Source organism: Podarcis muralis, chromosome 16, assembly GCF_964188315.1.
Source record: "Podarcis muralis chromosome 16, rPodMur119.hap1.1, whole genome shotgun sequence".
Classification (NCBI taxonomy): Eukaryota; Metazoa; Chordata; class Lepidosauria; order Squamata; family Lacertidae; genus Podarcis; species Podarcis muralis.
Window position 1 is genome coordinate 27173348 of NC_135670.1, and position 22379 is coordinate 27195726.

Below are 22379 nucleotides of genomic sequence, written 5' to 3' on the forward strand. Positions count from 1 at the left end.
ACCTGTCGGCTTCCCATTTGGTCTTTGGGGAGGGTCACAGTCCCAGGGCCAAACCACTTAGCACCCAGGGAAGAGCCAAGACTCCAAACACTTACTTGGCTGGGAAGCTGCTGAGATGCCTGGAATGCCACGGGGGGCCATCCCAGCTGCCCCTGGTGCCGCCTGCTGCCCCGGAAGGCTCATCTGCTGCCCCATGGTGGGCCCGAGCACACCCATCCCCTGGGGGCGAGATGCCATGCCCATGCCCGCTGCTCCCGCAGGTGGGCCGCCCGTCAGGGTCTGCAAGGCGTTCATGGGATCTGTGGAGAAAAGAAGGATCCCTGAGAAAGCCCCATGGAGATAGGCAGCAATGCGCTGAAAGGAGCTGGCCCCTGGGCTCAGCTGTTCACCCCACCACTAGTCCCAGCAGCCACACAATGACCTCAGCCCCATCCAGCAAGCTGGGCAGAGGGGGGAGGGGTCAACTTTGTTTTTGCAGAAAGCCTTGAAAAACTTTCAGAATTACTCGCTGGTTTCAGCTTCTCTGTTTTCTTTTTTATACATATATTTTTAAAATATTTTTTTCTGTTTTACAATTTAAAGTACTCCTTTTTGCATCCTTGAGATATCATCAATATCTTAAGGATGTAAAAATGAGTACTTTAAAATGTAAAACAGAAAAATTAATTAAAATGCATATTAAAAAAGAGATATTGATGACTTCCCTTCTTCTGTTTCCATGGTTCATTTTACATACCATAAATGTGTGCATGTTTTGGTTCATTTTACATACTATAAATGCGTGCATGTTTGACAAAAAACATACCATTCAGTATTCCACTATTACATCCACCAAAACTTATTTACACTGTTGAATTTATCTAAAAATGCTGCCGGCATTTTCAGCTGTACACGCTTATTTTCCAAATATTCAATAAACTTTTTCGAATCTTCTCTAGATGTATGTTCTTCTTGTTCTCTTATTCAATGTTAAGTCTGCACATATTCTGGCAACTTAAGTAGCCAATACTTCTTTGGTTAGGACCTTGCTCATTTTAAACTTTGAAGCTAACAAAACATGGGCCGCAGTAGTGGCATACATAAATAACCTTTTCTGACACCTGGGAATTTCAGTCTGAATTATCCCCAACAGAAAAGACTCTAGGGTTTTTTTTTTCCGGAGGGGGGGGAGCACTTCTAAACTTTTTTTTTTTTACCTTTTCTGTCACTGATTTGATCAGATAGAACAGAACCTGGGCCTGTCTGTGTGTCACATTTGCTTGCGACTGAGCTCTGGCAGGAAATCCAGCACAACGAGGAGACATGCCCCTGACACAGCCATCCACACCCACAGAACAGGAGTCAGAGTCCTCGGAAAGAGTTCTTAAGGAAGTAGGTTAGACATATATATATTTATATATAAATAAAGGAAGGTGATGAAGGAGCCATTCTTACCACTGACGGAGGCCTGGTTCTTCTTGTTGTCTAGGAAAGAAAACAACAACAACTGAAAAATTGTGCAGGCACATTTAGGCAAGAAAAATATCAGTCTAATTGGAATAAACAGCAGATGGGGGGGTTGGGGGGGAAGAATCAAACAAAAGAGCTACACACCAGACAAGTGGGTAAATAAGTAACCAAACACACCTTTGTGTTGCAAAGAGAATGTCAGCAATATCTAGGCAACACGATGACCATGTACATACGCAATAGACAATCTTTACAGAATTCCTTCAAACCAAAACAAGTACAAAATGAAATCTTTAGTCTCAAAGTCTCTGAAAACCTTTAAATGAAGCAAGGTACCAGACTTTGTACGATGAAAGACAAGCTGTGAAGCTTTGTGTATTCAGCAAATATGATGTCCAACACTGAACAGTGATTCCGGATATTGATTACTGTTTCGTCAGAATTCTTTGAGACTAAAGATTTCATTTTGTACTTGTTATGGTTTGAAGGAATTCTATAAAGTGGGTAAATAAAGCAGAGGGAGGGGTTTCGGGATAGTTTTTTGTTGTTTTACAAATACAGTGGAACCTTGGTTTACGAACTTAATCCGTTCCAAAAGTCTGTTCTTAAATCGAAACCGTTCTTAAACCGAAGTGCGCTTTCCCTAATGAGGCCTCCCGCCGCTGGTGCCCTTCCACCATTCGGATTCCGTTCTTAGATCGTGGTAGAGCTCTCAAACCGGGACACTATTTCCGCTTTTGCAGAGTTTGTAAACTGAATCGTTCTTAAACCGGACTGTTCTTAAACTGAGATACCACTGTAAACATTTTAAGTATTTATCTTATAAGGGTTGCATTAACTTAAATCCTACTCAGAGTTGACACACTTGAATAAATGCACCAGGTAATCCTGTCCATTACCTTCAGTGAATCTCCTCTGAGCATCACTAACATCATTGCCTCATTTCCCCCCAGCTTTTATTTAAAATATAATCTTTATTGGTTTTCCAAACTTCATACTTATACATATTCTATTACATTTCACATTTATAGTTTGGTCCTACGAGCTGACTTCCCTCCTTCCTTCTTCTGACTTCTTTATGTCACTTCTGAGTTTTTCACATTGTCTTTATCCATTCTATATATTGTTCTTTTACACATTTGTCCATAAATTGTCCGTAAATAAATAAGCCCTTCCATATATACAATTCTTGTTGACTATCCATATATTATTTGCCACTACCATTGGTTACTCTGATTACATTGTACATTGTATTTCTTATTGTTATTATTATTATTCCCATAAAAGTATTTATGTTACATGTTATGAGGTTCATTTCAGTTCTGCTGGTTTCTCTATTTCACACACATCTTTCCTATATACAACATAAATTTCTTCCATTCTTTTTGGAATGTTTCATGGCCCTGTTGTCGAATTTTCCCTGTTAATTTGGCTATTTTTGCGTACTCCATTACCTTCTGTTGCCAATCTTCCACTGTTGGCAATTGCTGTTGTTTCCAGACCTGTACTAACAGTAGCCTCGCCGCTGTTGTTGCATGTAGGAACACACACCCCCCCGCCGCTTTTTGAGGTCTTTATTATTTAAACTTATATACTGCTTGAATGTAGTAAAATCACCAAGCAGTTTATAATAAACTCTTTTCATCCCCTCATCCTATGCAGTTTTAGAATTGGTAGTATTTTATTTGATAAGAATAAACCAGATTTTTTTAAAACCAGCAACCTTGGGAAAAAGAACTCCCCCGCCCCCGAGCTGTCGGCAAACAAAGTGGTAGGGCACACAAATCAGAACGGGAAGACTTTCACTTGCGTTCACAATTTTTTTACTGATAATAATTAACTAAACAGTTTGAGGATCTATACAACTGCGTAACATGCAGAAAATAGCATTATTGGAGAAACCAAAGACTGGAACGGAGGGAAGTTGGGGGGTGGGGTGGGTGTGGGTTCTGTGGGGGGGGGGAGGGAGGAAAAATGGGGGGGGGGAATAAGGATGTGTTTTTGGAAAATATGTTTTGCTATAGTTTTGAATAATAATAATAAAAAATATTTAAAAAGAAAAGGGAAAAAAAGAAAGTATTTATCTGTTATACTGTATCTAAAAGAGCTTTATCTTTGTGGACTTGAGAGTGTTTCAACATCAAACACTTAGAAAAGCCGGATATAAAAATACTATTTGGATCAGTGCCATATTCAGGAAATGAAGAATTTCACGATTGCTGTTCCTCAAGATGTGCCGCTGAAACCAACCCCTCCATTCCGTCCCCTTTCCTTGGCTAATGCTTATTTTTTATCTCACTCTTCCCTGCCCCGACGGTCCCCCCCTCCAAGATTCGAATGGCCAACAAGCGCTCTCCGCAAACAGGCATGAGAGTACTCACGGATATCCCGAAAGTGGATGATGAGTCTTGCCACCAGGGAAAGATACTCCTCCTAAAAGTTAAGAGAAATGAAAGTGCATTTTAGAAGCCAGGGAGGGAGGGTTGGAGGGCAGGGTGACTCTGACTCATTTCCTCCTCCTCCTCCTCCTCCTCCTCCTCCTCCTCCTCCTCCTCCTCCTCCTCCTCCTCTCCCTCTAGAAGAGCAAGAGAGCCCCCACGCTGGCAGAACTGAAAGGGCAGGGTGCAGTCTGCATAAAAAGGTCACTGTATTCAACTGCAGAAAGGGGGTGCTTAACTGGGCAGCATGTAAACATCAAAAATAAAAATGGAATAACTGTGCCAGGCAGAAAGCCAAAATGCAGAAGGGGTAAGGCACAAATCCCTTGAAAGGACCTGGCTAGAATTTTAACATGCCACCAGGGGCGGGGGGGAAGGGGAGGGTCCCTGGTGGGACCAACACCTATCAAGGCAAGGCTCAACTTTCCCAGCTCGCCAGGCACAGAAAAGCATCACCTGGACCCATATGCCCATTGCTGCGGTAGTCATTCCGCCTACACAGCAGCAAATCAGAGATGGGGCAGGGTGTGTGTGCGGACGTGTTTGCAAACAGGGTGTACACATGATGCGTGTGGAGTGATGGGGGGAGGGGACAGATGGACAAAAGAAGATGCGAGCAAACTTCCCACTATAGTCATACCTTGGTTTTCGAACAGCTTAGTTCCTGAATGTTTTGGCTCCCGAATGCCGCAAACCCAGAAGTGACTGTTCTGGTTTGCGAGCCATTTTTGGAAGCCAAACGTCTGATGGGGCTTCCGATTGGCTGCAGGAGCTTCCTACAGCCAATCAGAAGCCGCGCTTTCGTTTCCGAACGTTTTGGAGGTTGAACGGACTTCCGGAATGGATTCCGTTCGACTTCCAAGGTAGGACTGTACTCGGACCCTAAGGAAGTCAGACTATCCTCCACCAGGGCCAGGGCCTTTTCAGTGATGGCTCCAACCTGGTGGAATGCTCTGTCCCATGAGACTAGGGCCTTTCAGGATTTAACCTCCTTCCGTCGGGCCTGTAAGACAAAGCTATTCCACCTGGCCTTTAATTTGAATTCAGCCTGATCTTTTATTTCCCTTCTCTTCCCTCTCCTTTTATGAAGATTACCCACTCTGAGACCCCACAGCTTAATTCTCCCATGGCGTCCTCGCTGGCCCAAGTAGGACTAATTCAGCCAGCTAGCCCTGGTGACTATCTAATGCTTATTGGATGGATTTCCCTCAAATTGATTTTTGAACTTTGAATTTTATTGTTATTGATGTTTTTATACTGTATTTTATGCTGTTTCTATGTTGTATTACAATTAAGTTTTTAAAATTTGTTGTTAGCCGCCCAGAGCCCGGTTTTCGGAACCAGGAAGGGCGGGGTATAAATAAAAAATTATTTTTATTATTATTATTATTATCTCACTAGTGAAACACAGGGGAAACTGCAATGACTCCAGAACCAGCCACAGCGAAAAGAGACGCCTCTCCCCCACCAGCCTGTAGTGTTTTGCAGGGAACAGGAGAGGTAGAAGATACAATGGGAAATGGCTGGAGCTCCCACATAGAGCATCTCCTATGCATGCAGAAGGTCGCAGGTAGGGCTGGGAAGGAACCCTGCCTGAAAACCTACACAGCTGCTGCCAGTCAGTGTAGATGATACTGAGTCAAGTGGACCAAGGCAGTTTCTGTGTTTGCCCCTGTGGGAAAGATTTGGGACTGGAAAGGGGACATGGTGTCTTCCACTTGGGCAGAGCTGCAAAGCTTATGAGGAAGGGAGGGACTAACCAAGGAAGCCACAACTGTTCATAGACGGGCAACTGGCAGAAGACGGGATGCCCACCAGGGAAGTGAAACCAGCTGTTCTGACAGTCACCTGCCCAGCCAGGGTTCCCCACTTTCCTCCTTCACTCCATAGTGGGAAGGGCAGGAGCTCAGGGGCTTGCGTGCAGCAGGTGCCAGATCCAATCCTTGGAAGCATCTCCAGGAAGGGCTGGGAAAGACAGCTTGCCTGAAACTCCAGAGAGCAGTTGCTGCCAGCCAGGGTCATCAGTTCTGAGCTAGCTGGACCAAGGGTCGGACTCCTCGGAAGAGGGCAACTGGTGCTTCAACCCCAAAATCGCTAGAGCCGGGACCTTCTCTCTCTCCTGCCTGCCCTTCACTTTCACCCTTGGCTCCTTCTCCTTACCCGTGATTTGGCCTTCAAGAAAACGTGGTTCTCCATCTCTTTGCTGCTCTTATTGTGAGCCACTCCAGCATTCCGCATGCTATCTTCACTGCAAGAAGGAAAAGACAAGAGAGCAGCTGAAGCGCCAGAATCACAACCACACGGAAAGGAGGCACCTTGAAAACAGGGCCCACTCCACAGGCTATTTCTGCTCAGCCCTTCTGTGGGTGAAGTTCAGTTTCTTTTGAAAGGCGGAGGCCCCAGCCCAACTTCAGAAGAAATCATACAAGCGCATCAACCCCACAACACTCGCTGACGCACAAGCAACCCACAAACACACTTCCACACCTGCTCCAACGGGACTTTAGCTTTGTCTCTTCTGGGCACAGGCTCTCCCTTTTCTTGTAGGTAAAGGGACCCCTGACTGTTAGGTCCAGTGGCGGATGACTCTGGGGTTGCGGCGCTCATCTCGCTTTATTGGCCAAGGGAGCCGGCGTACAGCTTCTGGGTCATGTGGCCAGCAGGACTAAGCCGCTTCTGGCCAACCAGAGCAGCACACGGAAACGCCGTTTACCTTCCTGCCAGAGCGGTTCCTATTTGTCTACTTGCACTTTGACGTGCTTTCAAACTGCTAGGTAGACAGGAGCAGGGACCGAGCAACGGGAGCTCACCCCGTCATGGGGATTCGAACCGCCGACCTTCTGATCGGCAAGCCTTAGGCTCAGTGGTTTGGACCACAGCACCACTCGCGTCCCTTTCTTGCAGGTAAAGATAAAGGTACCCCTGCCCGTACGGGCCAGTCTTGCCAGACTCTAGGGTTGTGCGCTCATCTCACTCTATAGGCCGGGAGCCAGCGCTGTCCGCAGACACTTCTGGGTCACATGGCCAGTGTGACAAGCTGCATCTGGCGAGCCAGCGCAGCACACGGAACGCCGTTTACCTTCCCACTGGTAAGCGGTCCCTATTTATCTACTTGCACCCGGAGGTGCTTTCGAACTGCTAGGTTGGCAGGCGCTGGGACCGAATGACGGGAGCGCACCCCGCCGTGGGGATTCGAACCGCCGACCATGCGATCGGCAAGTCCTAGACGCTGAGGTTTTACCCACAGCACCACCCGCGTCCCTTTTCTTGCAGGTAGCAGGAATTAAATAAATATTTTATTAATTTTTATTTATTGATGATATTTCTAAGCTGCTTAATATCCAGAATCCCCAAGCAGTTTACATCAAACAACTGGGGGTTGTTTCCAGTGACATTGTTCCATTCCCACAAGCAAACTTCCCCTTCTTGGGGGACCCTCTGTATCAGATTTTGCAGGCACCAAGGGAGAGGAGAGGAAATCCAGGATGCCCCTCCCCACACAACATCAGAGGCACCCCCAAAAGCCAACCTTTAAATACCTGTGCGACAAAAGGCACAGTGAAATATCAAGTAAAACAAAAGCAGTGTCAGAATAGCCTTGACACCTATGCTGTCACAACAAAGTAAGTCTTTTTGACTGTTGCTTTCATTTTTCCTTTCTATTACTTGGACATTTGGCTCTGCTAAGATACTTCTTGCTAAAAACACCTTATCGCTATGTGTTTAACAGGAACATTCCATCTCATGCAAAACTGGAACAAAAGGCACCCAACACAACTTGCCCCAGACTGAACAATATTTCTTCAATTGACGTCAAAAATAAATGATAAAATAGCCTTCCCAAGATGACTTCCACCCTGTCTACATCACACCTGTGTTGCATATGGTGCAAACTGGTACCCCATCAGAGCACACCAATACTGTAGTGTGTTAATGACAGTCTGATGACAGTGCAGGACACAGAGCTTCCTCTCTGTCCTCGGGTTCCATATACTCAGAGCTCACACAGAAGATATCTGCTGATGAAAACTAGAAGAGAAACACACATGGGAACCAAAGCACATAGCTAGCAAGGTAAAAGGTAAAGGTAAAGGACGCCCGGACGGTTAAGTCCAGTGAAAAGTGACTATGGGGTTGTGGCGCTCATCTCGTTTTTAGGCGGAGGGAGCCAGAGTTTGTCCACAAACAGCTTTTCAGGTCATGTGGCCAGCACGACTAAACCGCTTCTGGCGCAATGGGACTCCGTGCCAGAGTGCACGGAAATGCCGTTTACCTTCCTGCTGCAGCGGTACCTATTTATCTACTTGCGCTAGTATGCTTTCAGACTGATGGGTTGGCATAAGCCGGGACAGAGCGACGGGAGCACACCCCATCATGCAGATTCGAACCACCAACCTTCTGAACAGCAAGCCCAAGAGGCTCTGTGGTTTAGACCACAGCGCCACCCGCATCCCTTTACCTTTATGGCTAGCATGCTTCTTCTAAGAGCCTCAAATGCACTTCATCTCCAGACACAAACATCCAGTCCCCTACCCCAGGCCAGAATGGGGTAAGGCAGACCACCCCAGATAAGCCGGTAAGAGGAAGGGGCAACCATACCACAATACCTATGAACTGATGCAAATCTCTCTCTAGCCCCTTTGCAATTTGTGAATAATGCTGCTTTCTGTTTTGTTCTTACACTCCCCCCCCAAAAAAAGTGGGGTGTGCTGCTCCCACATATGGAAAACACTCCCTCCAACACATAGGCAAGTTCTCTCTTCACAAAGGCCAGGAAAACAGATGGACGCTTTTGCCTTGCAGGCCCCCAGCCTAGATGCAAGGAGCAGAAGTAGGTGTCCCTGCTCAGAGTGCCATTGCCATTTCTGGGGAGAAAGGGAGAGGACAATCAATCACACCAGCCTCCCATCCCGCATGATAGCAGGGTGATTGAAGCAGAGCACTCATGTGGCAACCCAAACACTTTCAACGCCTCTAGGCTCAGGGACTCTGTGCTCCTGCTGCCGAGCATGGCTTGTGATCTATGGCCTTCCCTCGGGTTCTCCAGATTGGCAAGCAAGCAGGCCAGCTTCTGCCACCACCAGAGACTTTGAAGCAGCTATTTGGGACAACCGCAGATAACAAACCTTCCAGTAGGGTTTGCCTACCCAGCAAACTAGCAAGTGAGATTCCTAATGTGGATTGCCAGTGGGCAGAAGAAAAAGCCAGACTAGCACCCACAGGCACTGGGCTAAGTGACTCAACCATCTTTTGGGATGTGGGACTGTCCCTTGGATGTCAGGATGCACACGCCCTGATTGGATTGGTGACCATCTGCTTTGTAGAGCGTGCTGGAGACGTAGTTGACATCTTGAGATTTCTTTTTCCCCTCCCCTCTTTGGTTGAGAAGGGCAAGGCACAGCAAGCCACTGCAGGACCCAAAGCAGAAATAAAAACCCAACGATGTATGTCTAAATCAGCAGGCTTTCCAAGGGGAAAGATCCCACCGGGAGCTGATCCCTGAGTCAAGCCTCCACCTGCCAAGGAATTAGAACCCACATACACATACTCCCTCAGGATCTCTTCCCTTCCAGGCAACCCTCTCCTCTGTGGGTCAGTGTGGCCCCGGAATGCCTGCCCAACGCATATCCTGCTGTGGCTGCGAGGGCGCCTGGCCTGCCTTGCACAACGCGCCCTTCCTCAGGGAGGACGGAACGTGATGGGGGCCAAAGTCTGGCGGACTACAGGCGACGGTAGGTGGCATAGCTGCCAAGCGTCCCTTATTTGGCGGGACAGTCCCTTATCCCAGCGCCATGTCCTGCTGCTGTCCCTTATTGATGATGTCCCTTTAATAAGCTACTGAAGGTAATGGGGCCCTTTCTATGTCCAGCAGACCTTTGTCAACAACAAATTGTTGCTGTTTTTTGTGTTGAATATATGCTATATGGTAATTTATGGACCTAATAGATATCGAAAGCCATTTGCACGCAACAAAATATATATTTTATGAAAGTAATTGTTGATCCCGTATTTTGGCTGCTGATCCCTTATTTTCGAGGCTGCTAGTCCCTTATTTTCAAACGTGTAAGTTGACAGCTATGGTAGGTGGGCCTTACAGGTGGGCCTCCATTCAGCCAAGTGAAACAGGGCCATGGAGCCAAAATCCCTGTCCCTCCAAGGGGCCCTTTTCGAAGACTGCCTCCAGAAATTGGCGAAGAGGGCGAGCGGGGGGGACGGGAAGCCGCCGCTTCCTCCCCCACCCCCATCAGGTTCGTTTCAGCATCCCTCCCGTAAAATCTGGCGGGGCACTCGCGGGTTGCGACATCCCGGGACCCGATCTGGGGCACCTTCACGCCACTCACAGCCTCCAGGATGGCCTCGAAACGGGCAGAGCCGGCTCCATCACCCGGCCCGTATCGCCGGCCCAACCAGGCCAGAGGCTTCCTGCTGCTGCTGCTTCCGCCGCTCCTGATACCGGGGCTGCCCGTGAGGCGCGGGAGCCGAGGAGCCGGCCGAAGCTGGTCCTCCGGGCCTCCCCTTCCCTTTCTCCCCTCCCTCCGCGGACTCACATCTGGCTGACGAGCTTCTGCCTGAAGTTGGCGCTGCGCCAGTCGTTCTCCTCCATGCCGAGGCCGCCCGCCGCCTCCGCCGCCGCCGCCGCCGATCCGAGGGCCGAGCGAGCTGAGGAGATACTGACTTGAGCGAGCGGCGGGCGCAGCGACGCTTCTTCCGGCCACCGGAAGTCGCTCGACGAAGCGCGCCTCCCCCGGAGCACGACGGGATAGGTAGTTCGCGGGCGCTCAAAGCGCGTTTCCGAGGCAGCGGGGGCTTCTGGGAAGCAGGCGGCTCAGAGACTGAAGGCTTCCGGGCGCAGGACATTTCCTTGCCCCCCCCAGGCTGATATGCGCGTGCGCCGCCACGCCCCCTAAGAGGCGGGTCCTCCTGTGCGCGAGGAGGGCGGCGGAGGCGGATGTGGGAGGGAAGCGACGTTCTGGCCGAGCCGCCCGTTTCTGTGGTTCCCGGCAGTTGAAACCGGAAGGAGGCTCAGGTCGGGGGAGGAGGGCGGTGGCAGCGGCCTCAGATGTGTCTGTGCCTTCCCGCTTGGCTCCGTCTGCGGGCGCCTCCTGAGCATGTGCAGAGCACAAGTTGACCCCGAGTTCAGGGCGTGGAGGGGCCCGAGGCGGGGCTTCTCCGCCGCCTTCTTACTCGGAGAGAGCCTTGTTTTGCTTCCGCGTCAGACGTGGCCTCTTCACCCTCTTCCCCTCCTGACCTCAAAGTCCAGCTCCTCCTCGCCCGGTTCCTCGGAGAGTCCTTTATCTCTCTCCTCCTCCCTCTCGGATGTCTTCACTCATACCCCTCTCTAAGCCAATTTTATTTTTATTTTTTTGATATATATAACGTCTTGGAAGTTCTTCCGTGGGCTCAGAGGGAAGGAGGGTGGGATGACTAATAAATAAGGTTTCGAGTCAGAAAACCCAACATTTTCCTCTGCAAATTGCTCTACAGGAAACCCCTAAACTGCTTTCCTTGCGTCCCTGGAGTCTTTGCCTGGAATGGCAGAAGATCAGGAGCTGGCCAAGCCAGCCAAGACTCTCCCGGAGCCCTTGGCCAAGGGGGGCTCCGGCAACACCTACCGTAGTGCGCAACACTCCCAGGCTTTACTGAATGGCTTGGTGGCTCTCCGGGACAGCGGCATCCTCTTTGACGTTATCCTGCGTGTGGAGGGGAAGCCGATCGAGGCTCATCGGATCCTCCTGGCGGCGTCATGCGATTACTTCAGGTCTGTCTGGAATGGAACCGAAACGGTATTATGCATGAACTGGAAATGTTTACGTTTAGTTCTGAAATTTATGCACAAATCGGTTGTGGTACTCTTCAGTAAAATCTTAGCACACTGTGGAGGCTGAACATCTGTGCCTCACAGTGGCCACCCAGATGCCCTAGGGAAGCCCACAAACAGGGTGTGAATGCCATAGCAGCACTCTCCCCTCCTGTGGTTTCCAGCTACTGGTATCCAGAAGCATGACTGCTTCCAACTGATGAGGTTTAATGGGAAATTGGTGCAGAGTAGAAATAAAACAAATGTCAACATTAGGGTGGTTCAGAGTAGAAAGCTAGGCAATAACCTGTGGAAAGAAGGGCCAATAGAGCAAGACCAAAAACTGCTCCCACATCAACTGAGTCATGGCATTGCTCATAGAATTATAGAGTTGGAAGGAACCCAAAGGTCATCTAGTCCAACCCCCTGCAACACAGGAATCTCACCCAAGATGCCCTCATTCCCCTTCTCATATAGTTGCACCTCAACTCCCATAGGCTCCTGCCTCATTGCCAGTGGTTGGGGAAGATGGGTGTTTGTAGTCCATAATGCTTGGAGGGCACCGAGTTGGAGAAGGCTGGCATATAATGGTGGTGATATGGAACCCACAAACATTTCCCTTATGCAGCTGAAGTGAACCTCCATGAACAAGAGCAGGTCCCACACATTCGCACCTGTCCCAACAGCTCCTGCCTAACACATCTGTGCCCATACCAGTCCACTTTTAAACCAGCCAGCTAGTGGGATGAATAAGGCTGAAATGTACCAAGCAGGTCTGATGACCTACAGTCCATACAGCGACCCAAGCACCCAGTGGGTCTCCTCCAGAGGGGCTCCCCTAGCCCTGCCTGGAGATGCTGCTGGGGGTTGAACCTAGGACCTTCTGCATGCAGAACAGATTCTCCAACACTGATCCCCAGTCGTTGACATTGGTCCAGCCAACCTCTTAGCCTGACCTGCTTCTTGTGTGGCTGCTATGAAGTCTTAAGTGGAGTATCTCTGTGCAAGGTGCTTAAGTTCCTTGGAGGAAGGAGTACAGCATAGAAATGGGATCAGTAATTGCCCCCATACACAATCTGGAAGCCCTGAGCAGGTTCCTTTCTGGAAGCATGACTGAAAGCAGCTCTTTCCTTTAATAGGGGCATGTTTGCTGGCGGACTAAGAGAAATGGAACAGGAAGAGGTCCACATTCAGGGTGTGTCTTATAACGCCATGTGTCAAATCCTGAACTTCATATATACTTCGGAACTGGAGCTTGGCCTCAGCAATGTGCAGGAAATACTGACTGCCGCCTGCCAGCTTCAGGTGAGAGAGTTGGCAGTTCTGAAAGGCTTGTTGGGGAAGGAACATGGCAAAGCCCAAAGTTCCTTTATGGCAGGCTCTGTGGGTGGTGGATTGGTCAGAGGTGCCTCTCCACCCAGCTCTGTGGACCTCTGGTGGTGGCAGCCCATGCAAAACCCCATAACAGCACATGCTGGGAATGGGAGAAATCTGAGCTGGTCCCACTGCCCTAGCTGGAGCATCACAGGGCCTCATCTGGGTCTGGCTGCTGCACCTGCTTTAAGCTACCACAGCTGCTTACCTTACATCTTGGCTAGTATGAGCAGTAGGGCTGCAGATCAGTCCTGGCTCTGCTGCTCTGTTAAGCACCACCACTGCCCGGATGGGGATTGGATTGCAGCCTATCCCTTTGAACTTATTAATTAGTAGGAGCATTGGTATCCCACTCTTCATCCGAAAGGGCTCTCAGAGTGTCTTACATACAGTCAAAACCATTCAAGCTTACAGCCTAAAAAAACACAGAACACAAGGGGAAAAGGACAGGGAGGGAAGAGGAGAATAAAAACAAAAACTCAGGCACCAATTTATAAACAACTCTTCCTATATTGACCAGCTGGCATAGTTCAGGGGCAGGATGTGCCTGGTGGAGGTGGGCCCTGTTTCCTACAGGTGAGCCCTGTTTCCCACCTCTCCTACTGAGGCAGCCTGATGGAATGGCTGCCCCGAGGAACAGATGAAGGGAGAGGAGCCGCAGAGCCGATGGAGATCTGCTTCCCAGCTCTCCCACTTCTGCTCTTACAGCCAGCCGTGCCACAGAGGCTCCCAGCTACGAGGGTTTGCTTGACCCTGTTGCTATAGCTGCCCTTTGATCTAAAGACTGGTTCGCTCTCCTTTTCCTACACGGATGTGCCATGACTCTGGCTCAGCCTCCATCACCTTGGAATTAAAAAAATGTTTCCACTCGCAGTGCCGCTTACCAGTTCAGTAGATCTTGACCTGATTTCTGTGCTTCATTAGCAAAATATGAACACAGGATTTGGACTTTGTTCGCAAAATTCTGCATGCTATGGGTGGTTTTCGATCCTATTGGAGGGTAGGGTTGGAATCCCTCGCAGCTCCATATCAGAGGGGCTCTTTTCTTTCTCCTTTGCAGATCCCAGAGGTTATCAAGTTCTGCTGTGACTTCCTCATGTCCTGGGTGGATGAGGAGAACGTCTTGGATGTGTACAAGCTGGCCGACCTTTTCCACCTGAGCCACCTGAGTGAGCAGCTGGACTCCTACGTTCTGAAAAACTTTGTCACTCTCTCCAGGACAGAAATGTACCGCCAGCTTCCCCTGGAAAAGGTCTACGCCCTCCTCAGCAGCAACAACTTGGAGGTCAGCTCTGAGAATGAGGTTTACGAGGGGGCCCTGCTGTACCATTACACTCCAGAGCAAGTGGAAACGGATCAGGTCTCCTTGATGGAGCCCCCAAAGCTGCTGGAGACGGTCCGCTTCCCCTTGATGGACTTTCCTGTCCTGCAGAGGCTTCACAACAAGCTCAGCCCGTGCCCTTTGAAGGAGACAGTGGCAAGTGCTCTGATGTACCACAAGAACGAGTGCCTGCAGCCCATGATGCAGAGCCCCCACACTCAGCTGAGGTCTGAGTTTTGCTGTGTGGTGGGCTTTGGGGGGATCCACTCCACCCCTTCCACAGTCGTCAGCGACCAGGCCAGGTATCTGAACCCGCTGCTGGGAGAGTGGAGGCACTTCACAGCAGCCTTGTCCCCCAGGATGTCTAACCAGGGAATTGCAGTCCTCAACAACTTTGTCTACTTGGTCGGGGGAGATAACAACATCCATGGCTTTCGAGCAGAAAACAGGTGTTGGAGGTAAGAGCCGCTATTTGTGATGCTACCTTTCTAAGTGACTGGCAAGTGGTGTTCTCCCATTAGGTTTCAGTCCTCAACACCCTTAAGCATTGAACACGGCGAGACGTGTATCAGATTGCCCTGTTAATCAGGAAGCTGCTTTCTTGGCACCCTCAGAGAAGGGGAACAACCCAAGCAACTTCCTGGTCCCTCATATAGGGCATTGACAAAGAATAAAACCACGCCTAGCTGGGTGTGAAGGGAGGTGTTTTTATTTATCTCCTCTTCTGACGCTATCCCCCTCAATGTTTTCTGAGCTCTGTAAACAAGGTGCTTCATGCCTCAGGCTTACTGTGATTTATTGTTGCCTCAGGCTCCTGGCTGCCGCCTCCCAGCTCAGAGCGCATTGAGGGCATGAAACATGAGATGGCTGATATGATGCAGCTCAAAGATACTGCCCAGTGAGCTTTTGACAGCTGTGGAGTGACTGGACTGATTAAATCTCTCTCTCTCTTTCCCTCTCCTTCTCTCTCTCTCTGACAGTCCTTGTATCTGTAAAGCAGGGATAATTCTATCTGCATACACAGAACATACTAACCCTGAAATTATATTTCTGCCTATTAAATGTAACAAAGACTGAACTATTTTGGTAGCATAACAATGGCAAAAAATGGAATTTTGTCCACTTATTATCTACAGGCATTGAGAGGGGAGCATGTCAGAAAATGCACACAAACATACATGCATTTTGGAACAGTGTTGTTCCATCATATTTTCATATCGGGGTTGAGATGGGGAAATTGTTCCCCTTGAGCGAATATTAATCTGGAAAGGGATTAATCTCTCAGTTAAAACTGAGAAGATCACACAGTGAGTGCAGCTGCCCTAGTGCTGTGCTCTTTTCTCACAAAGCAGAGCTCGGATGGCTATAGTCATCTGCAAAGACTGGTGGTTCTCTCTTTGAAAAGCCTGGCAAGCGCAATAGAGGGAGTGGCTGGTGGGAGGACAGGCGGATGCACTTGGAAGCAATGGGATGCAGGGAGCACTTAGAGCCTGTGGTCACCATCCATCCCTGGCACTTGTGCTAGGAGAGCTGTGCAGATTGGCCATCCTCTTCCTTTGCAAGGTACGACCCACGCCACAACCGGTGGTTCCAGATCCAGTCTCTCCAGCGAGAGCATGCGGACCTCTGCGTCTGTGTGGTGGGAGAGTACATCTACGCCGTGGGAGGACGGGACTACCACGAAGAACTGCGGGAAGTGGAAAGATACGACCCCAAAACCAACACCTGGGAATACGTGGCCCCTCTCAGGAAGGAGGTAAGGAGAGAAGAAGGCAGGAGTTGGGCAAGTGGCCAGGGAAAGCAGGAGCTTTTCCAACATCACAGGGGCACCTGGGAGATCAGAAGCATGGCGCTGTCTAGGCTGAACCCTTGAGTGGGCCAGCAACCACCAGTGAGGTTTGGGCCGGTGTGTTTTCCATAAATTTTGCTAATGCCATAACTGGGGGTGCAGGGGGCACTGCTTGTGGGCTTTCCCATCAGGGCATCTCATTGGCCACAGTGAGACAGGATGCTGGTCCGGATGGGCCATTGGCCTGATCCAGCCGAACTGTTGTTATGATCAGCATTCACTTTCCTAAACATCATACTTTGAGAAGGTGGGGAGTAGCGTCTGCCCTTGGGGTTGCAGAAATAAGTGATAGTCGAGGTACAGAGCAAAGTTGGGGTTGATGGGGAATTTCAGAGAATAAGGAAGGCTACGCGGTTATTAACGGTACAGAAATTTGACAGCTGAATTTAGTGCAGAATTTACGGGATGTCACAAGTGTTGGGGCAGGCGGTGGACAAGGTGTCGTGAAGGTTTCTGCATCACCTGGCAAATGAAAAGGGTTATGATACGTGCTCAAAGCGACTTCCTGGGAGCCCAAGTTTCTGTTTGGTGTTTGATCCAAGGCAGACATAAAAGAGGAACGGCCCCCTGTTGCCCTGACCCACCGGCCCAAAGGTGGGCTCATGGGAGTGGTTTGGCACAGGGATACCAAAGGAGGATGTCGAAAACGCCAGAGTGATCAATTCTTGTGCATTATTATAAGAAAGAGCGTTCTCCTTTGGAGAGGGAGGTGTATAAATTGGGAGAGGGGTGATTTACACCAGAAAGCCAGGTTTAAGCCATCAATCATTTGGAGGTCAAGCTCTGAGAATTGCCTCCAATTCCAGTCCTGGGAATTTCGGCTAAATATCTCCACATGGCTTCATTTGCTGAAGGTGGAGGTGGGTAAGCTTTGCTGGCACCACCTGACTCCTCCCTCTCTTCTGTTGACGCAGGTTTATGCACACGCCGGAGCCGAGTTGGACGGACGGATGTACGTCACTTGCGGGAGGCGAGGCGAGGACTACCTGAAGGAGCTGCACTGCTATGACCCTGTAGACAATCGCTGGGACAGCCTGGCCGACGGTCCTGTCCGGAGAGCCTGGCACGGGATGGCAGCCCTGCTGGGCAGGCTGTACGTGATTGGAGGGAGTAACAACGACTCTGGCTACAGGCGGGATGTTCATCAGGTGAGGAGGCAGCTACGCTCTGCCCAGGGGCTGTATCCAACGCAGAGTAGGTCCACGGCAATCTAGAGACTGGATTCAGTGGACCTCCTCTGAGTATGGCTTAGCTGGCCACAAGCCATGAACACCCAGGGCTGGTTTTGTTCTGTCTGCCTGACTGTTAACTTAAAACACCAGAAGGTTTGGGAGCCTCTCCTCCAACTTCTGTGAGGCAGCTGCAGGGGGAGAGGAGCCACAAGCCCTTGCTAGGACTCCCTGGTGGGGGGGACTTGTTCTCCATCATGACCAGAGACGACCTGTTGCTTTTGCCTCCCTCCCAGGTGGCCTGCTATTCCCCCAGCACCGCTCAGTGGACCACTGTGTGCCCTTTGCCTGCAGGGCATGGCGAACCCGGCATTGCCGTCCTGGATCACATGATCTACGTTTTAGGGGGCAGATCCCACAACCGGGGGATTCGCATGCATTACGTCCACATTTATGATGCTGACAGAGACTGCTGGGAGAGAGGCCCTCGGCTAGAGGACAACATCTCTGGGATGGCCGCCTGTGTCCTCACCCTGCCCAGGGCCGTTATCACGAATGCCGAGAGGTGGACCCCTGAACGGCAGCAAAACAGGCTCCAGAACCACCCAGACATTTCTTCAGAGGTCATGAGCATGTTAGATTGGGAGGAATTTGACCATCTGAGTGACAACTGAGCAGCACTTGAGGCTCCAGCTGCCGCAAGGGAATGGCATGCAAGCCTCTCTGCTTTCTGCTTCTTCTCCCCCGCAGCTGAGCTGGGTGGTGTGGTTCTCCTGATTTTGGAGGAGCTCCTTAGCCCCACTGACGGTGTGGGAGGAGGCAACCTGGTCCCCTCATCAGGCCTTGTTAGCCTGCTGCCAACGAGGCCAGAAGCCAGCCATTGCAAAAGGGGGGCCTGGATTTCTGGCTGGTGTCACTCTGATGTGCAGCATGGACACTTTGCTTTGGAGGGAGGCTGGGTCGTATGGTGTCCCCACACCCCTGAACCACTGGAAGGCTTGTAGGAACAACTGGGTGGATCTTTGGTAGCAGCCAATCCATGTTTTTAATATGTGGTGACTTTCTGTATTCTAAGATAGGGTTACTAGATGTCCCCATTTCCCGGGGACAGTCCCCAGATTTGCAAATTTGTCCCCAGACAAATTCCATCCCTGGAATGTACCCGGATTTCATCTGATGTCCCCGGGAAGCGTTGCAGCAGCGGCAGTCTCAGCAGCCCGGAGCCAGCCTGGTAGCAGGAGCTGCCCGCTGCCGTGGCACCCGCCATTTTGCCTCACTGGAAGTCCCCATATGATGTGTTGCGCACAAGACACATCATATGGGGACTCGGTGTAGGGGTTGCAGATGTGGTGGTGGGCGCCGCTGCCAGGTGAAAGCTGCATAGGGCCGCTGAGCTCGGTGTGCCGCTGCAACTTGGCGCTCAGCTCGCCGTCGGCACCGCTGCCCAAGGCCGCCGGCTCCCCTTCCGGCTCAGCCTCTGGGTGGTGCTTGGGCGGCTGCGGCTGCTGCTTGGCTTCGCCATTGTGCTCCTCGACTTGCAAGCGGCGGCTCAGCTTGTTGGCCAGCTCATCGTTGAGGTGAGGAGGCCCAAGCACGCCTCCTCCCGCTCGCTCCCCACCGGCTCTGCCCCGGACCCCCTGACTGGGCGCTCCACAGCGTAGGTGGGCGGCCGCCAGACGATGCCTGCGCAGGAGACGCCCAGACAGGTGGGCAGGGCAGCAGCAGGAGGAGGGGTTCTGCTAATGCTTACTCCCGAGTAAGCCTATAGGAGATCACAGTACAAGGAGGGGGAGGGAGGGGGGGAAGCACGGCTAGTTCTCCAAGAAAGGCCAGGACCCAGAAGAAGGCCACACAACAGAGGAGACCACAGAAGAGAAAATATTACTTCTTAATTTTTTTAAATAACCTTTTTCCTCTCTCTTTTTTTTTAAAGAAAACATATTATTTTATTTTATTTTTATTGATTAATTGATTGTGTCCCCATATTCATTGCAATAAATCTGGTAACCTTATTCTAAGAGGCCTTCAAGGATTTTTCCAGCAGAGCAAATGCAACCAGCGGTCATCTTTTTCTATTGGAAGAGGGGCCTTCTGCCTGCCCCCTGCCCCTGGAAGCAAAACCTTCATTTTGCTGCTCAGCTAATTCAGCTCTTCCCCGAGCATCAAATGTTCCGCATGAAACAGTTTCATTCTAGTAGCTGCAAGAGCCAAATAACTCGGCCAAGAGGCAGAGGTCTCCCCCACCACGCCATTGCTTCTCTTTTTGTGGGGGTTGCTGCCTGTCCTGCCAGCTGTACTTCCCACTGATGTCCATGACTGCAGAGGGAAGTAGCTAGTTGTAATAGGCGGAAAGAGGTCTCCGGTATTCTGTTAGCGTTTTTGGTACATTTATTCAAAAAGTTTTGTATGTTACAGTATTTCTAGTGACAGCTTCTCTAGCCCAGGTGAAAACACTGTTGTGTGTTAGGATGGGGGGGGGGGAGAGAGAGATAACACCCTCCCCACAAACTATGATAAGGTGAGATATTACGGCAGTGAAGACCAGGGATTCTGAAATGCCCAAAGAATAAAGAGGGGATGGGGAGAAAATGGAGCAACCAGCTCAATTCTTTCTATATGCCATCCCCCACCCAATCCATTTTGAGCTGGATTGTTGATTTTTCAGTTTTATCTGTTCCTTGTTGTTTTCACCTCCTCCCCAAAAGGAGGGGCCTCTGGTGTCCTGGGCAGCAGCTAAGCATGTTTGGCTTGCAGACAGACAGACAGGCTTCTGCTACACTGCAAAATGTCCCTGCCAGCTGTTCCTCCTCTGGCTTGGCCCGGGAAGTAGAAACTTCCACCACCTCTGGATTTCATGCAAGGGAGTTTGAGCCCCTTGCCCTTCCTGGAGTGTAGGTAATGTGAAGAGCCATTTCCCTGTAGAATACCCCCCCCCCAATTCACTCCCTGTACCTACCCACTTGTGGGTAGGCGTGCCTGTCTGGGGTTCAAGCATCAAGCTGGAGTGCCTGTCCGCAAGTGGATTATCATTTTGCTTTGCTCCTGGCAAATTCTCTGTCGCAGAGTAGATTAGCGATGACAATACAAACACCTCAGGGGCAGAAGACAATGAAATTGAGCCAGCCATAGAAGTACATGGGTTCTGAGGCAGGCGTGCCCGCATAGCTGGTGGATGGGTTGAAAGCTGTCTTTGGGCAGGACGTTTTGCAACAGCTTAAAAATAGCTGTGACTGAAATGAATGAGGCTCCCTGCCAGGAGTCAGTTCTGTAAAAATTCTTAGCTGTTATGTGTGTGTTTGTTTATTTATTTATGTATACATATAAAACCCAGAAGTTCCCAATAACATTGTCATGTTTAATTGCTTGGCTGTTTTCCTCCTGTTTACTGCACAGTTTCCCCAGAGGATACAGCTTCTGTTGGGCAGAATGTTTATAGCGGACTTGTTTTCCATTCTGGAGCAGCCTGGCAGCTGCCCCAGAAGGGAAGAGCTGCAGGTCAGCGAGAGAGGCGGCCTCAACTTTACTCCATGGCGTCTGCAAATAGGAGTGGAGAGATTCCTGCTCAAAATCACTCCCCATTGGGTTACATGATACTGAGCTGGGTGGGCCAAAGGCTTGGCTTGGTACATGGAAGTTTTCTGCGTTCCTTATTGTGTGTACAATGAAGGGTGGGAGGTGGGAAGAGAGGTGGAGCTGAACCCCTGGATGCAGCTGTCCAGATGGGCACTTAGGTAGGTGACTGTGAGGAAGCAGCCTTCAACAAGCAACAGAGTGGGAGGAGATTTGATCTGATCTACAGGGCATGGGATGTGGGTGGTGCTGTGGGCTAAACCACAGAGCCTAGGACTTGCCGATCAGAAGGTTGGCGGTTCGAATCCCTGCAATGTTGCTCGGTCCCTGCTCCTGCCAACCTAGCAGTTCAAAAGCACAAAGTGCAAGTAGATAAATAGGTACCGCTCCTGCGGGAAGGTAAACGGCGTTTCCGTGCGCTGCTCTGGTTCGCCAGAAGCGGCTTAGTCATGCTGGCCACATGACCCGGAAGCTGTACGCCGGCTCCCTCGGCCAATAAAGCGAGATGAGCGCTGCAACCCCAGAGTCGGCCACGACTGGACCTAATGGTCAGGGGTCCCTTTACCTTACAGGGCATAACCCACCCTAGAACAGAGGTTTTCAACCTTTTTCAGTCCACGGCTCCCTTAACCAACTACATTCTTTCTGCAACACCCCTGTGGGGTTCAGGAGCCGAGTTATGCCACCTCTTGCCTGCAGAACTGGCAGCCTCTCGTCCTTTTTCAAACACCCTCCCTTGTGGAGTGTTCCCTCAGCCTCCTCTCCTTGGGAGTCCTCCGGGCAGCTGCTGCTGCCATTCCTGGTCTCTGAGCTGCCCTCTCCACCCCTCCAAAGAGGTGCCTCCCAGAGGTACAATTCACCTATGCAGTTTATAGCCAGGCCTGCTGCAGTAAACAGCTATGCCCTCTGACGTGAGGGCATCAGAGAGGGAGAGAAAGAGGGACAGAGGCCAGTGTTGCCCGTGGCACCATCATTCAAGGCACCCTGGTTGAAAACCACTGCCCTAGAAAATGAAATGTTTATTTCAGTGGCAGGGGATGATGGGAGTTTTCTACCCCTATAGACATTCCTGAGCTATGTGGACCAACGACCTTGCTTGAGGCCAGGCAGCTTTGTGAAGTTACTGAAGCAGAGCTCAAATGATACGACCTTCCTTGGGGTATCATTGAGCTCTTTCAGTGTCATATTCTAAAATGGAGTGAGACTTTAAAGTTTGCCTGAAGAACCGCTGAGGTGCTGCAAAGGTTCTAGAGCAGGGGTGGGCCATAATTTTTTCTCTTGGAGGGTGGAACCAACCAGTGATAAAAGGGTCTTGAGGTAATAAATTCCAGAATAAAAACTGGCCTGCTTCAATTTTCACTAGGTCAGAATTCCCAGTCTTATGCATGTCTACTAAAAAATAAGCTTCACT

The 22379-nt window shown here is 50.3% G+C and overlaps 2 protein-coding genes across 4 annotated transcripts in view; one reads left to right on the plus strand and one right to left on the minus strand.

Annotated features, from left to right (window-relative positions):
• The window catches only part of MED15 (mediator complex subunit 15), a 31371-nt gene extending 20751 nt beyond the window's left edge, over positions 1–10620 (minus strand). The window contains exons 1-5 of one of the 2 annotated variants that reach the window (XM_028710236.2): positions 10436–10620; positions 6048–6135; positions 3831–3882; positions 1435–1464; positions 96–299 (exon numbers count right to left, since the gene is read on the minus strand). In XM_028710236.2, coding sequence (XP_028566069.2) covers positions 96–299; positions 1435–1464; positions 3831–3882; positions 6048–6135; positions 10436–10491 — 430 coding nt within the window. In that variant the 5' untranslated portion in view covers positions 10492–10620. The remainder of the gene's footprint in view (positions 1–95; positions 300–1434; positions 1465–3830; positions 3883–6047; positions 6136–10435) is intronic. The other variant, XM_028710235.2, reaches the window with a different exon arrangement.
• A 216-nt stretch (positions 10621–10836) lies between these two features.
• On the plus strand, positions 10837–20742 carry KLHL22 (kelch like family member 22). 2 transcript variants are annotated; one of them, XM_028710237.2, is made up of 6 exons: positions 10837–11646; positions 12825–12990; positions 14120–14838; positions 15944–16136; positions 17144–17377; positions 17695–20742. In XM_028710237.2, the coding sequence occupies exons 1-6, from the start codon at positions 11420–11422 to the stop codon at positions 18070–18072; spliced, it is 1917 nt and encodes a 638-aa protein (XP_028566070.1). In that variant the 5' UTR covers positions 10837–11419; the 3' UTR covers positions 18073–20742. The 2 variants fall into 2 exon arrangements, with proteins under 2 accessions (XP_028566070.1, XP_028566071.1); XM_028710238.2 differs by lacking the exon at positions 12825–12990 and having other exon boundaries at positions 11496–11646.
• The last annotated feature ends 1637 nt before the right edge of the window (positions 20743–22379 follow it).